Raw genomic sequence first — 12,651 nt, 5'->3', positions numbered from 1 at the left:
AAAAGGAAATGAAAAAAAAAGAAAGGCGAAAGAAAAAACTCATCATCAAGTGAGCTGTTGTTAAACACTGGATTTCCTTTGCGCACAACACAGGATAAAGGACTCGTATACTAAAAAATGAAACTAAAGTGCATACAAATTTGCATAATAATCAGATCGTGATTGTGATGTGTAAGCCTATATATCCCGCGGCTGCTCATTGTCCCTAACAAGAGTAGATATAGCTATTTCCGACTCAACAGGCCAAGCGTACTATGCTGGCATCCGCTGTTGTGCGTATCCACATAATCGGTTGGCTATGTGCTTATTCTCATGTTGTTCTCTCCGTTGATTCTCCAGCTTCTGTATATATGTATAATCTTCAGCCGATAAAGTGTACATCTATAAGCTAATGGGCAACATATAGTGTCTGAAGTCCATAGCCCCTCTTTCTTTTCCCCACGTTTAAAACAGATGCTAAATCTGCCGGAAGGTCTTCTTTGCTAGCGTCGTGCGTGATCTGGCACAATCGAGCCAGATCATCGCTGGCAAGTTCCGGGGCCATCGTCATCGTTCAGACCAGTTATAGCCTTACGAAATGGAGCGGGAACGCGTTAAGATAATCGAACCCATCATCATCTATCCTATGCATATACTGTCGATAGGCATCCGAGTAGAAACAAACCAATGTCCTTACTAAAATTGTCCAATTTTTTAAAGAAACAAACAATGAAAATATAGTACAAGATTTGACTAAGGCAATGGTGCATTCACATTTATAAGGCACCCGATTCTAAATGATTGTAATGCGCTGTAAACGTATATACTGCTGACGTTCGTAATAACCTTATCTTAATCACATAACGAGCAATATTGAATATCAACAGGACGTCGTTTCATTTGATACGCACACAAATTGGCAGACCGACCGTTATACAGACTGCCACTATACCACAGCAGTCAAAAAGCCAAAATTGTAATAGCGAGTATAGGCTATCTCTGTACATATACCCTCGTAAAAGAAAGGCCATATAATACTACACACACACACACACATAGTATAAAGTTGATGAATACGGAAACTCGTACAGCCCTCTTATGGAAACTAGATGAGTGCTGTTCGGTATAGTGTGACAAGGGCGATATAGCCAAGAGACAGAAAATACGTGCTCCGGCTGTATACACTGATTATAGACATATATACAGTACATAACTGTACACACACACACACACGGCTCTATTTCTCCGCTTTATACATTTGTGATGGGTTAACAAGAGCCTTTTCAACGCTCAACCGATGGACGATGATAAAGCACAGAGAAGGGCAAACACTCACATTGCTCCACGCAAACTATGATCATCGTGATTCGCCACGGGCAGCACGACCGAGATGACAGTGTGTACCCAAAATTACTATACGCATATCCCTTTCAAGCCAACTAAACATTTCGTTGTAGGTAAATTGTAATAGATGTCGTCACTCTCTATTATTCACATCAGCTATACTACACGGTGATGATTTACTTTTTTTGTATCGCCCTTGTCATCGTTCTAAAAGGCCACAGTTTGTTCACACTTTGACTTTAAGCTTTTTTTAAATTTACAGTTTACTTTTTTAAAGGTGTCTTTTATCTTTGTAAACAAATGGTTACACACCGATTGATTTGATGCTAATCTTTACACGAAACACTCCGAATAACGTCATTCTAGAGCGCTGTGTTCTCTTTAGTTTTTAACGTAGTGCCATGACACTTTATCTCAGCCTTCATGTACGCTGACAGATATGTGTTACTGATGTACACAATTATGTACTAGCTTTTCTTTCTTTTTTTTCTACTGCGCGTTCGTCGTACGCAAGGGCTCGTCTTGGACGACGCATAGAAATGAAGAGCTAAGCGTCGTGATGGCAATCAAGTCGAATGACCATTGTGAATGGACAGCATTAGAGCTGACTTGCAGTTTGGCCGGCAGGGGCGATGTCAAATGGTGTCATTTTTCATTGAGAATAACAAGAAGAATGAGCAGCAAAGCAATCCCCTAAGACGGCCTGCTTCCTATCTGCTCGTTGCTCTGCTGCTTCGTATTTAGTTGTCGGTCCATAGAAGCGCCTCGAACTTTGTCCCGTAGGCTCTTATTCATTATTATATAGTACGTTTAAGAGTAAAAACCCACTTCTTGTGTGGGCTCAACTCCTTTTCAAATACACCGTAATTTTTAAAAAAAACTTCTATTCCCCCCTTTTTGAGTTGGTCCTATTTTCGGTGTTACCTTTCAACTTGCGTGGAACTCAACACAGTCAAACTGCCGTGACTCACAATTTACAACACGATGTGCTTTCAACAGTCTGATCACGTGTAGGCCGTTGCGTCCCTGACTTTAGGCTTACATATTGCACAGTCTGTTGCCAGGCGATTGAAGCTGGAAAAAAAAAAATAAATGTTTGGTTGTGTTTGTTTATTAGTACATGTTTATATTTAGGCTTAGATATCTATCTATAATTATATATAGTGATGGCATCGGGTACGTTCCTTAAAGCCATTTTCTGACCAACAACTTATACATTAACAACTCACACTGACGTACGCGAATTTGTATAGGCTATCTATAGAAAACGGGAATAGAATCGATGGAAAATATATATCAACCTCAATGCGAAACGTCCCGCCCCTCTACAAAGGCGGAAAGGTAAAAGAAAAGTCGATTGAAGAATTCCCGCCCCCCAAAAAAAAGCCGTTCACATTTTGCATGCGGCTGCGGTTACGGAAGGGCATCAAGTATGGACGAGGTTTTAAAAGATAAAAGAGACCCAATAAAATTGTAGCCGGCCCTGTTCGCCGAATAGCCGTTTCTTGTTTGCTCGTCCAGACGGAAAACAGAAAAGAGCAGGAAGCAACGAAAGCTGTTTCACTCGCCCTTTCCTAGTTTTTTTTGTTTTTTCTTGTTGTTTTATTCTATACTTTTCTTCTTCTTCTTCTTTTTTGAAAGCCTTTCGCTCGTCCACCAAGTCATGGATTATTCAAAACGGTACTCGTTTGTCGACAGCATGTCCGTCGAAGGCAAACGTTCGAGTGTACTCCGCCTCCGCGGATCTTATACACCTTATATACAGAGGCGGGTAACAGAAAGGAGAAACATTGCTCTCGAAATCAAAGTCAAGAAGGATGGTGGTAAATTGCTGACCAAGAAGAGAATCGCAAGTCTAACAGCTATGGTACAGGATAAATAGCATCAACTTACTGGGCATATACTAGTTCCACATCAATATACGTATACACATGAAATACAATCGAGATGATTAAATCAGGATAATCGGTGACGTAATAGATTTCAAGCGCTGATTTCAATTATGACAGGAGGGTTTAGCCAGGGGTTTAGCGATCCTTGGATCAACTTGAAATCGATGATTTTACATTTGAAAATGAAGATAAAGCAAAGCCAGAGAAAAACGGATGCCGGTCACTTGACATTCAACGAAGACAATGAATCAAACAAAACAACGGCCTACATCCTTTTAATGTTGATTCAAAAGATTTAAACTACAGACAGTGGCACCAGTGGCCTAGTTCAACACGGAAGACGGATGTGAAAAGGGGCGCGCCAACGCCCTCGCCGTTCAACTTGTCACGTATTCTAAACGACGAACAAGGCGTGCGCGTGTTATACTCGTCCGGCCACTCTGCCACTCTGGCGTTATATCACCATCTCAGGCGCGTGCCGGGACTGCTCCAGCGGCCTCTCGACACGAATACTGCCGGTCGTTATCTGTAGAGCGTGAACAGGTGCGTCGCGTTGGGCGGCGGTTAGGTGTTGAACGCAAAGGAAGCGCCAGCTGTTCCCGCTGCTCATTCAAAGCTATAGAAAGATGGCAATCGACGCTCACAAGACGCCACAGCTTTTTGATGTCGACAACTCGGTAACACTCAAGACACTCGGTCGTTTATATACACTCAAAACATGAAGAAAATCCAATCATGTTTAGTTTTTTTTTTTTTCTACTCCTATGGTAACTGTAACAATATTCCCTATTTACGGTTCTCTCTAGGCTAATACTACATCAGATAACGATGTTGTGTGCGCGTCTTGTTAATACAGCATCCTATACATATACGGTGGGAGATACACGGCCGGGGGTTATGTACACAAAACTGCGGCAACGAGTTAAGCTACCCGAAAAAATCGAAAGAGAAAAAGAAAAATGAGAGAAAATGAATGTAATATGCAAAGCAAATTGCACCTTTGTGTTGAATAGGCATCCACCTCTCCCCCCCTAAAAAAAAAAGGCAGCCAGCAAACGTTGCTCCAGGCCTGGGAGTTTGCTGACTGCATAGTGGTAGAAAAGTTCGATGTAGATGGCAGTGCCGGTAAAAGTTGAACGGCGTCATGTTGCTTTTATAACCGGAGGAAACTGACTAACAAAAAGAAGAAGAAAAAAAGAAAAATAAAAGGGCAGAGGGTTCTCATTTTCAACCAACAGGGAGCGAGAAAAAAAAATGGCAGCAGTAGCCTATTCGTGGCAGCAATAGTTTTAAAGATGTGGGATGATTCCATTCGCGTGTCCGTTCCACGTAAGACTGACGCATGTCCCGCAGTGGTATATCTAAGCTATTTGAGAAGCTAGTCTGGCCCTGCTCTGTTTCGTACAAACCGGAAAAGATTAACATAAGTGCATCATGTCGAGAGCGCCGTCTCGAAAACTCAGAGGTCGTAAAGTACCGCCAACTTTCTGTCACTCTTGTGCTACAGTAGCTCACGCAGCTCGGCCAGCATTAGACTGCAAAGAACGGAGACTGTGCTGGGCATCAAACGTTTGCATAGAAATTAAGGCTTATACTACCATATTATTCATATACGCTATTTGGATATTCAAGAAATGCTTCATTACTTTTTAATCTGGAACGGTAAGTGCCGACCTACGCAACAACAAAAAATGTCCAGCATCCCTGCTGGAAATCTAAACAGACCGTCATTCGTGATGACCCCCGGAACTCTAAACCATAAAAATTTGATAAACGAGTAACAATCTTTTTATTCATTATCAGTTGATAACCCACACAGATGGAGCTTTCTATTTTTAGAACGATACTAAGGTTAAGCATCAGCGACGAAGAATCTCAAAGAATCCCTCGTTCAGTATACAACGTCCACATGTATGTAGATATAAGGACTCGCTGCCGTGTTAGGGCGCACGAAGAAACAACGGGCCCTTTATGCGAGCAGCGGAAGATCGATCGATAAAGTTGTATAATTAAACGGCATTCCAGACAAGAAAGTTCACAACCCGTCTATACGTACATCATTGTCGATGAGATACGCCTTCCCCACGTTGTTCCTTTTTTTAAAATTATTTTATTTAACTTTTTTTATTCCATTGTCGGGATATAGTCTGCGCTGGAATTCTTTTCGCGACTGGAAACTGCCGAGCAAAGGAGCACCGCTTGGAAAAGTGACAATTTGTTTGATAACTATATCGAGCGTGATGTGTCTGCAAAATGCAGATCTTTGTATGCGATGGCAGACGAGAATTAAAGCATTTATTTTTTAAATTTTTTAACCGCTCTTGTTCAGACCGACAGGCTATAAGATTAATGTTCTGTTCGCCGTGAATGATGTGTCAAAAGAAGGCCATTGAACGGTGTTGTACGTACAACACCCGTTTGCTATTCTAGCGTCCGAGAATATCTTAATATATACGTAAATACACGTCTTGCCTTGTCGTTAGTAAAGAGGAAAAACGAGATGCCGTCTCTACCTGATGACCTTTAGTTAGCGCGTCTCTGATTCAATTATTATCTCGTTAAATGCCGTTGTGAATTCTTCCACTAGGGACGCGATGGCCAAATAATATTCCGAATATCAGGACTAATCTCCGTTCCCAATAAATAAAAGGAAATCAAGACAAATAACCCGTTTATATTATGTATACGAAAGTGGATCATCGACGATATACTCTCGCAATTCAACGAACGTTACAAACAGGCCATCCAGATAAAAGCCCTGGCTTGTTTCTCTAACCATTCCAGCTGTGCATGGATCACACGCCAGTGTGTCAGAAACAAACAACATGAGCAGATCAAGAAAGACGGAGAGAGAGAGAAAAAAAAAAGGGCGAATGTAGAAAAAAAAAAAAAGACATGGTGCAATTATTCGCTTGGATCTGCCCCGGGGTCCACTTAGTCCAAACATCAGCAGCGGAAACGCATATAAGATCCATACAGCCGGCAGTGGTAATCGGCATAAATGTGTAGACATGCAGTACGTAAATTGGGCCATCTACGGCATGACGGAAGAGTGGTGCATCAGCGGCATCATCAGCGTCAGCGAATGCAACTGTTTTTGCCCGCTTACGGCATTGTTTTAGAAATAGAAGGAGGCGGATTGCTCAAGAGGTTGAGGGAGAAAAATCTTGGATATTAATGCGAACATCAGCTGCAGTTACGTCGTTAACCGATAAGCCCCACAGCCCAAAGCGTCAGGCTATTTGGAACTGTTGGCGACCCTTTTTTAAAATATGGATAGAACATGTTGTTATAAATATCAGATAGTTCCCGTTTGGTTCAAGGTGATCTGAAATGCAAAATGATTGACAGTTTGCGACACCAAAAGTTTTACTGGCTCGCCAAACTCGCTAACATGCCAGCAAGAAGACTGTGCAGGAGGAAAAGCAAATGATGCGGAATATTTGAAGCTTTATGAAGTCACGTTCGAAACTAGCGGGAAAATCTCCTCCAGCGCTTTCTGTTGAGGAACTTCGCAACTGCAAGTTTAGAACTGGTCAGTCTGAAATTGTGAATCGGTTCCTTGGTGTTCGCAAAGTTCCCGATAGCCTTGAAAAAAAAATTACATAGTATTTATAATCAAAATTGAACGCTGATTTAGATTAAGTTAGTAGATTTCTGGTTGAACCAGACGGTTTTAAAACAAACGTAAAAAAAGTGCTGTTAGCGCACCGACTTCGTTTTTTACCTTTGTTAAAAAAACTATAAGATCACTGGAAAAATAAACTTGATTTCCGTGATTATCATTGAATTTTGAATCGAAATGGTGTAATTTAGGTCAAATTTGAAATTTGGCCAAAAATGAAAAAGTGGGAAGACTATACCCTTCCTACTTTTGTCAAAATTTGCAAAAAACGAAATCTCTTGGAATTTGACAAAAATCACGTGGTTATAATCAAAATTGAACGCTGAATTCGATTAAATGATTGGTTTTCTTGCTAAATCAGCCGCTTCAAAAATAAATGAAAACACAGTGCTGTTATAGTGCCACAACTTTATTTTTTGTTTTTTACGTTTAATTAATAAAGTATTAGGGTAATTGAAAAGTAAACCTGATATCCGTGATTATCATTCAATTTTGAATCAACATGGTTTAATTTAAGTCAAATTAGAAATTTGGCCAAAAATGAAAAAATGGGAAGGCCCTTCCAACTTTTGTTAAAATCTGCAAATAACATCTTCTGTAATTTGACAGAAATCAAACTGCATAATCAAAATTTAATCCGAAATCATGTAATTCTGAAATGAAAAATGAATGAAGTGGGGAAAATGATGATGAAAAAGTGGGAAGGCTATACAAAAATAAAAGGGATAAGAAAATGGATACCCTTCCCACTTTTTCATTTTTTACTAAATCCTAGATCCTGTTTAAAATACATGATTTAGATCCAAAATTATACGGCAATCACGATTTTTTTTTTTTTTTTTACATTGGACTCAAACTTTTTGGATTAGACGGTGGAAATTAATGAACTAACTGGCTCTCCAGCAGCGCTATGTTCCGTTTATTCAAAAACTATATAACTAAGTTGAAAATTAACGCATCTACCGGAGTACGCTCAATTTTGAATAAATTGTTTGTTGCACTAAAGACGTGAATAAATCTAATAAAGTAAGAACAGGTTCATTCAAAAAATTAAAAGATGCATCGACCGGGAATCGAACCCGGGCCGCCCGCGTGGCAGGCGAGCATTCTACCACTGAACCATCGATGCTTACAACCTTCTTCCTTTATTAAATATAGTATCTTATACATGCAATATAGCATCTTAATACATTCTGGCACATTAGTGACTAGTAGCTATTCTTGCATCATTTAATTGTGTCAGGGTCGAATCACAATTTTCCAAATATACATGTACTTCCTATCTTCAGTACCAATACTATTTTTTTCTTTTTTTTTCTTTTTGTGTGGCTTTTTCTGTTTTCGGATGGACACTCGGCAAACTGACTTTGGCGAGCCTAATGTCGTTTCGGAAGTAACCGGAAACATAACCGATTACATATTATCTTCGATCCTTCCCGATTTTCCTTGTCACGGCAATCAGAGACGTAAAATGTGAAACTTATACTGACATTTGAAAATGAACAAGTTGACGGAAAAATGTTTGTCATACAGAACTTAATACGTAAAAAAGAAATGATTTAGATAATCAACCGAAAAATTAACTGTGACTTAAAATGGTGTTCCAGTTAAGTAAAATGTTTGTTAATCACCACTTGCAACGAGTGTCAGTATGGAGCAGAAGCTATAAGTAAAAACGCTTTTAACTAAGGAAAATATTGAAAAGTTTTCCTACAGCTTTACAACGCCATCTAGAGACGGGAAGCGCACAAAAATATCTATTTGCATCGCTTTGAATTTTGCAAAAAATTTAAGCAATTTGTAATAGCCATACGGTGACGCTATTTCCAACTGAATAGCTTCAAAAATCTACCATCATGGAGTTAACCACCATCATGGAGTTAACCGCGATATACTTTTTCCTGGTTGGTGTGAGTATTCTGCTGTGGCACGGTTTCGTCCACAAAAGGCTCGAATTTCCAAACGCCAAGTCACGTGGATCACCGAACGTCTCCCGAATGGTCAACGGTGCTGATAAAAGTGCTAAGATAAAAGTAAAACGGGACCGGAGAAAGCGCAAGAAGAAACAATTGGCCAAACCTGGTGGCATCCAAGAACAAGATTTAACTCCTGACATAGACTGTCCGATTAATACCGGGCAAACGGATGAGGACATTGGTGGAAACCTGAGTCCTCCGTTTGACACCTGTGAGATTGATCGTGACACATCTTGTTCGAGTAAACTTGCCAAGGAGCCGCTGGTTGTGGTAGCTAATGAAGAATCACATGCCACCGATCTTCCGAGTAGGAATGTAGAGACAGCGGACACTGGCGAACATTCGAGTTCCTTGCCGTCTAACAGCTTCAAGAAGAATCGGGACATGCCAAATTTGACCAAATCAGAACCGATTTTGCTACCGGTTGAAAACGACGGGCGTACAACCATTCTCCGTTATGTAGCACGTTCAGAAATTCCTCGAATTGCTGGTAAAAACGAACGGATTACTAAACTGCTAGAAAAAAGACACGGAGTGACAATCGATCTTCCTCAAGGTGATAACGGAAATATAGTCATCTCTGGAGGTAACGAAACAACTCGCCTGGCCGTCGAAGCTTGCATTCGCGATAGGCTCATCATGACAGTTACACTACCGAAGGTCGATGCTAACACCCGTATGGAAATCCAGAAACTAGTTGACGCAAAAAAGCTAAAAATTGTGAATGCATCGAACCAAAGTTCGGTGACGTTTACAGGACTATCCAGAGACTGCAAAGTCGTTCTGAATGTCCCAAAATGTTATTAACGTTTTGTCGTATAACACTGAAAAATACAATCGTTCTGTCGATTATTTGCTACTCTTCGTGTTATTTTAATTTATAGACTAAGATTTTCCACTATGTTGGAAGAAGGTTCACATTATAATATATAGTAGCCTACTATAGAAATCATAAGTATGGTGGGTGGGATAGAAAACTATTTTGCATCCAGAGAGATTTACATGGACGACCTTTATTTTTGAATTTTACGTTCCATTACCCTAAACCTCAACCTTAAATAATATGCAAGGGCAATTTGGTAAATACAGAGGACAGGTATAGTCATTTTTAAGAACGGTGGGACGAGATCGACACAGATGTCATGAATAGAAGAAAAAGATTAACAAAACTATAAGGTTTTTTTACCGGTACCGTTTGCCTTAAAACTCAAGTTTAGTTATTCGCATAATTGACTAGTCTGTGTGCTTTAAAAAAATGGGGTACCAATGTCGACTTTCTGTTAGCATAGTCTCATAATGCGTGATACGATTTGGCTTATAATAAAATGCGTAGGTGTTAGTCTATAGCTATAGCTCAAGGTTCTTACAGTCGTATTGACAAAGTGACTACTACATTCAAGGACACGTTAATCGCAAGCAGACAAATTTGGACCTGGACCAGCTGGAACTTGTGTAAACCAACCCTCCAAAAACACACAGTTCTTGAATTCACATCGCTCTTCTCCAAACATCGCGCTGCGCACCCAACGCCTGCCTTTTCCACATCTGACTGTGGGTCTGCTATTGGACACCTGTACAAATAATTCACAGTGATGCTTTGTTGCTACAGGATCGCCCACTCGAAATGTTTAGTATAAATTGGAGGATGATTTGGTACCAGATTATCAATTGATTGCCTGGTCTGCTGGGGTCCTCCATTCGACAAGGTACAACTTCACCAGCATGGCTCGTCAAATCCTTTTGGTATGGTACTACATTTAATTGAAAAATAAAATGTTTTTCCCTGTTTCTTTCTTTCTGCTTTCTAATCATGCTATTCGATTGCTGCAAGTAAAGTGATAACTATAAACTCTTTGTCTTACTTCACTTGTATGACTAACGTGCCTCGTATTTGCTTCATAAAGATTGTAGGTCTTTCCTTTTATTTGATGGTTTGGAGTGCACTAGCATCGTCCATTCGTTTCAACGCCATCGAAGGTATCGTATCGATTATTAAAACCACTCGTATAAAGTAAAATTCATATAAACAATATCTAATGTTATTTGGCTAGGAGACCCTTTGGACCGAAACAAAGATGAAGAAGGTGAAGTTGATCAAGTCGTAGGTGGAACAGCCGTCAAAGAAGGAGCGATTCCCTACCAGGTAAAAATATCGCATGTAACATAATCAATCGAATCAAAGCGCTACCTTGGAAAAAATCTAGAGAAAGAAGCGAAAACAAAAAGCGGAAAATTTTCTGTGCTTTACAAAGAGTTATGGCTGGTCACCTAATGCTTCTAAAATTACTTTACGATAAGATGTGTAAAGGTCTAACTTAAACGTTGATTTCTTCGACTATAGGCTGCTCTTTTGTTGAACGGAAACTTTCGATGCGGAGGATCATTGATTGACAGTACCCACATTTTAACGGCTGGTCATTGTTTCAAAGGGTAGGGTCTATACTCTATAGTACGAAACAATTTGTTCCTTCCGGACTCCTTCTTTTGATAAGCATTTTCTTGAAGCCATTTTCTGTCACACATTGTCTTAGTTATACGTTTGCGAAAAAATCTTTGTGTTTGTTATCTCGGTTAAATTTTTAAAATAGGTTTGAAAACAACCCTAAGGCTGTAACAGTTGTATTGAACAGCATTAAGTATAAGTCTGGCCAACGTAGCCGTAATGCCATAGTTCAGACGGTGGCTAAGATCATTGTGCACGAGAAGTTCACTGACGCCGGTGGAAACTTGGTAAGTCTGCAATATAAATGGAATTCGCTACCCGTAAATAATGCAAATGCTTCATTAATTTCTGTTGCACACTTGTTTTTCGTAGGAAAACGATGTATGCTTGCTTAAATTAAGTGAACCGGTGACTCTCAAACCAGTAAGACTTCCCGCCGCTAGATGCAATTCAAAAGATTATGTTGGAAAGACTGCGACGCTCAGCGGATGGGGAAAAACTACCCCAGGTAATTCAAAGGCTAAACTACTTTCACACACAAGAGATGTGAAACTGAGCTTCGTTACATAACACAAAAAAATGATTTCTTAACTCTAACAATGAGGCAAAGGTACGTTCTTAACAAGTTGTATGTGCTCATAAAACAGGGACAGGACAGGTATCTAGCACTTTAATGCAAGTGAGGCTCACTGTTATGTGCAATATTCAATGCCAAGAAAAATATAAAAACCAGCCGATGAAAATCAGCAACTCGGAAATTTGCGCTTTTGGGGATGCCAAGGGTTCTTGCAACGTAAGTCCCTTTTTTTCGTACTATAATACGTATATGTAACCATCATTGGTTGAACGATGGTTACGCTATAGCATTGTGATTCCGTGTGTAAACGCTGTATATAGGGTGATAGCGGTGGCCCCCTAGTCGTTGGCGGAGTTCTGGTCGGTGTTGTCAGCGGTGGAGGTAACGGCGGCTGTACAGCAGAACCTGGATATTATGCGCGTGTCAGTTGCTTCATGAACTGGATTAACAAGAATAAAAGCTAATTGGTTTACCGGATTCACGCCACACCATTACGGATAACTGATCTGGCTGGAAATTTTTTAAACAAATCTTTTTCTATCAACTTAAAGTTGGCCATCAACTGATTCAAAGCCCCTAAATGGATTTTAATCACATCGTCATTATGATACAATGTTGTCGTTTGACTTTCACGCAGAGGGAAAAAGTACACAGAAAATGCAAAAATTTTCATTGATGGCTGTTTGGTTAGCTTACTTATCCAGTCAGCCTGCTCGTGTTCCCCTTTAACTCACATTTTCCAATATTTTCACTAATAGTAGGCTAATGGGTTTCATAAGCATATATGCAAAAGTTCATTACTGGTTAGCGCCACT

General features: G+C 40.0%; 1 protein-coding gene and 1 non-coding gene across 2 annotated transcripts; one reads left to right on the top strand and one right to left on the bottom strand.

The window, feature by feature from the left end:
• Window positions 1–7,898: 7,898 nt before the first annotated feature.
• Trnag-gcc lies at window positions 7,899–7,969 on the bottom strand. Its single transcript has one exon. It is a non-coding gene; the product is annotated as a tRNA-Gly (tRNA).
• Window positions 7,970–10,416: 2,447 nt separating this feature from the next.
• On the top strand, window positions 10,417–12,508 carry LOC123472206 (chymotrypsin-1-like). Its single transcript, XM_045173446.1, has 8 exons — window positions 10,417–10,559; window positions 10,721–10,793; window positions 10,868–10,959; window positions 11,158–11,246; window positions 11,405–11,546; window positions 11,632–11,767; window positions 11,907–12,052; window positions 12,157–12,508. The coding sequence occupies exons 1-8, from the start codon at window positions 10,539–10,541 to the stop codon at window positions 12,298–12,300; spliced, it is 843 nt and encodes a 280-aa protein (XP_045029381.1). The 5' UTR covers window positions 10,417–10,538; the 3' UTR covers window positions 12,301–12,508.
• The last annotated feature ends 143 nt before the right edge of the window (window positions 12,509–12,651 follow it).

The sequence above is a fragment of the Daphnia magna genome, linkage group LG5 (assembly GCF_020631705.1).
Source record: "Daphnia magna isolate NIES linkage group LG5, ASM2063170v1.1, whole genome shotgun sequence".
Taxonomy (NCBI): domain Eukaryota; kingdom Metazoa; phylum Arthropoda; class Branchiopoda; order Diplostraca; family Daphniidae; genus Daphnia; species Daphnia magna.
Note: the sequence above shows the minus strand (reverse complement) of the source record. Positions and strands in the feature narration are given on the sequence as shown.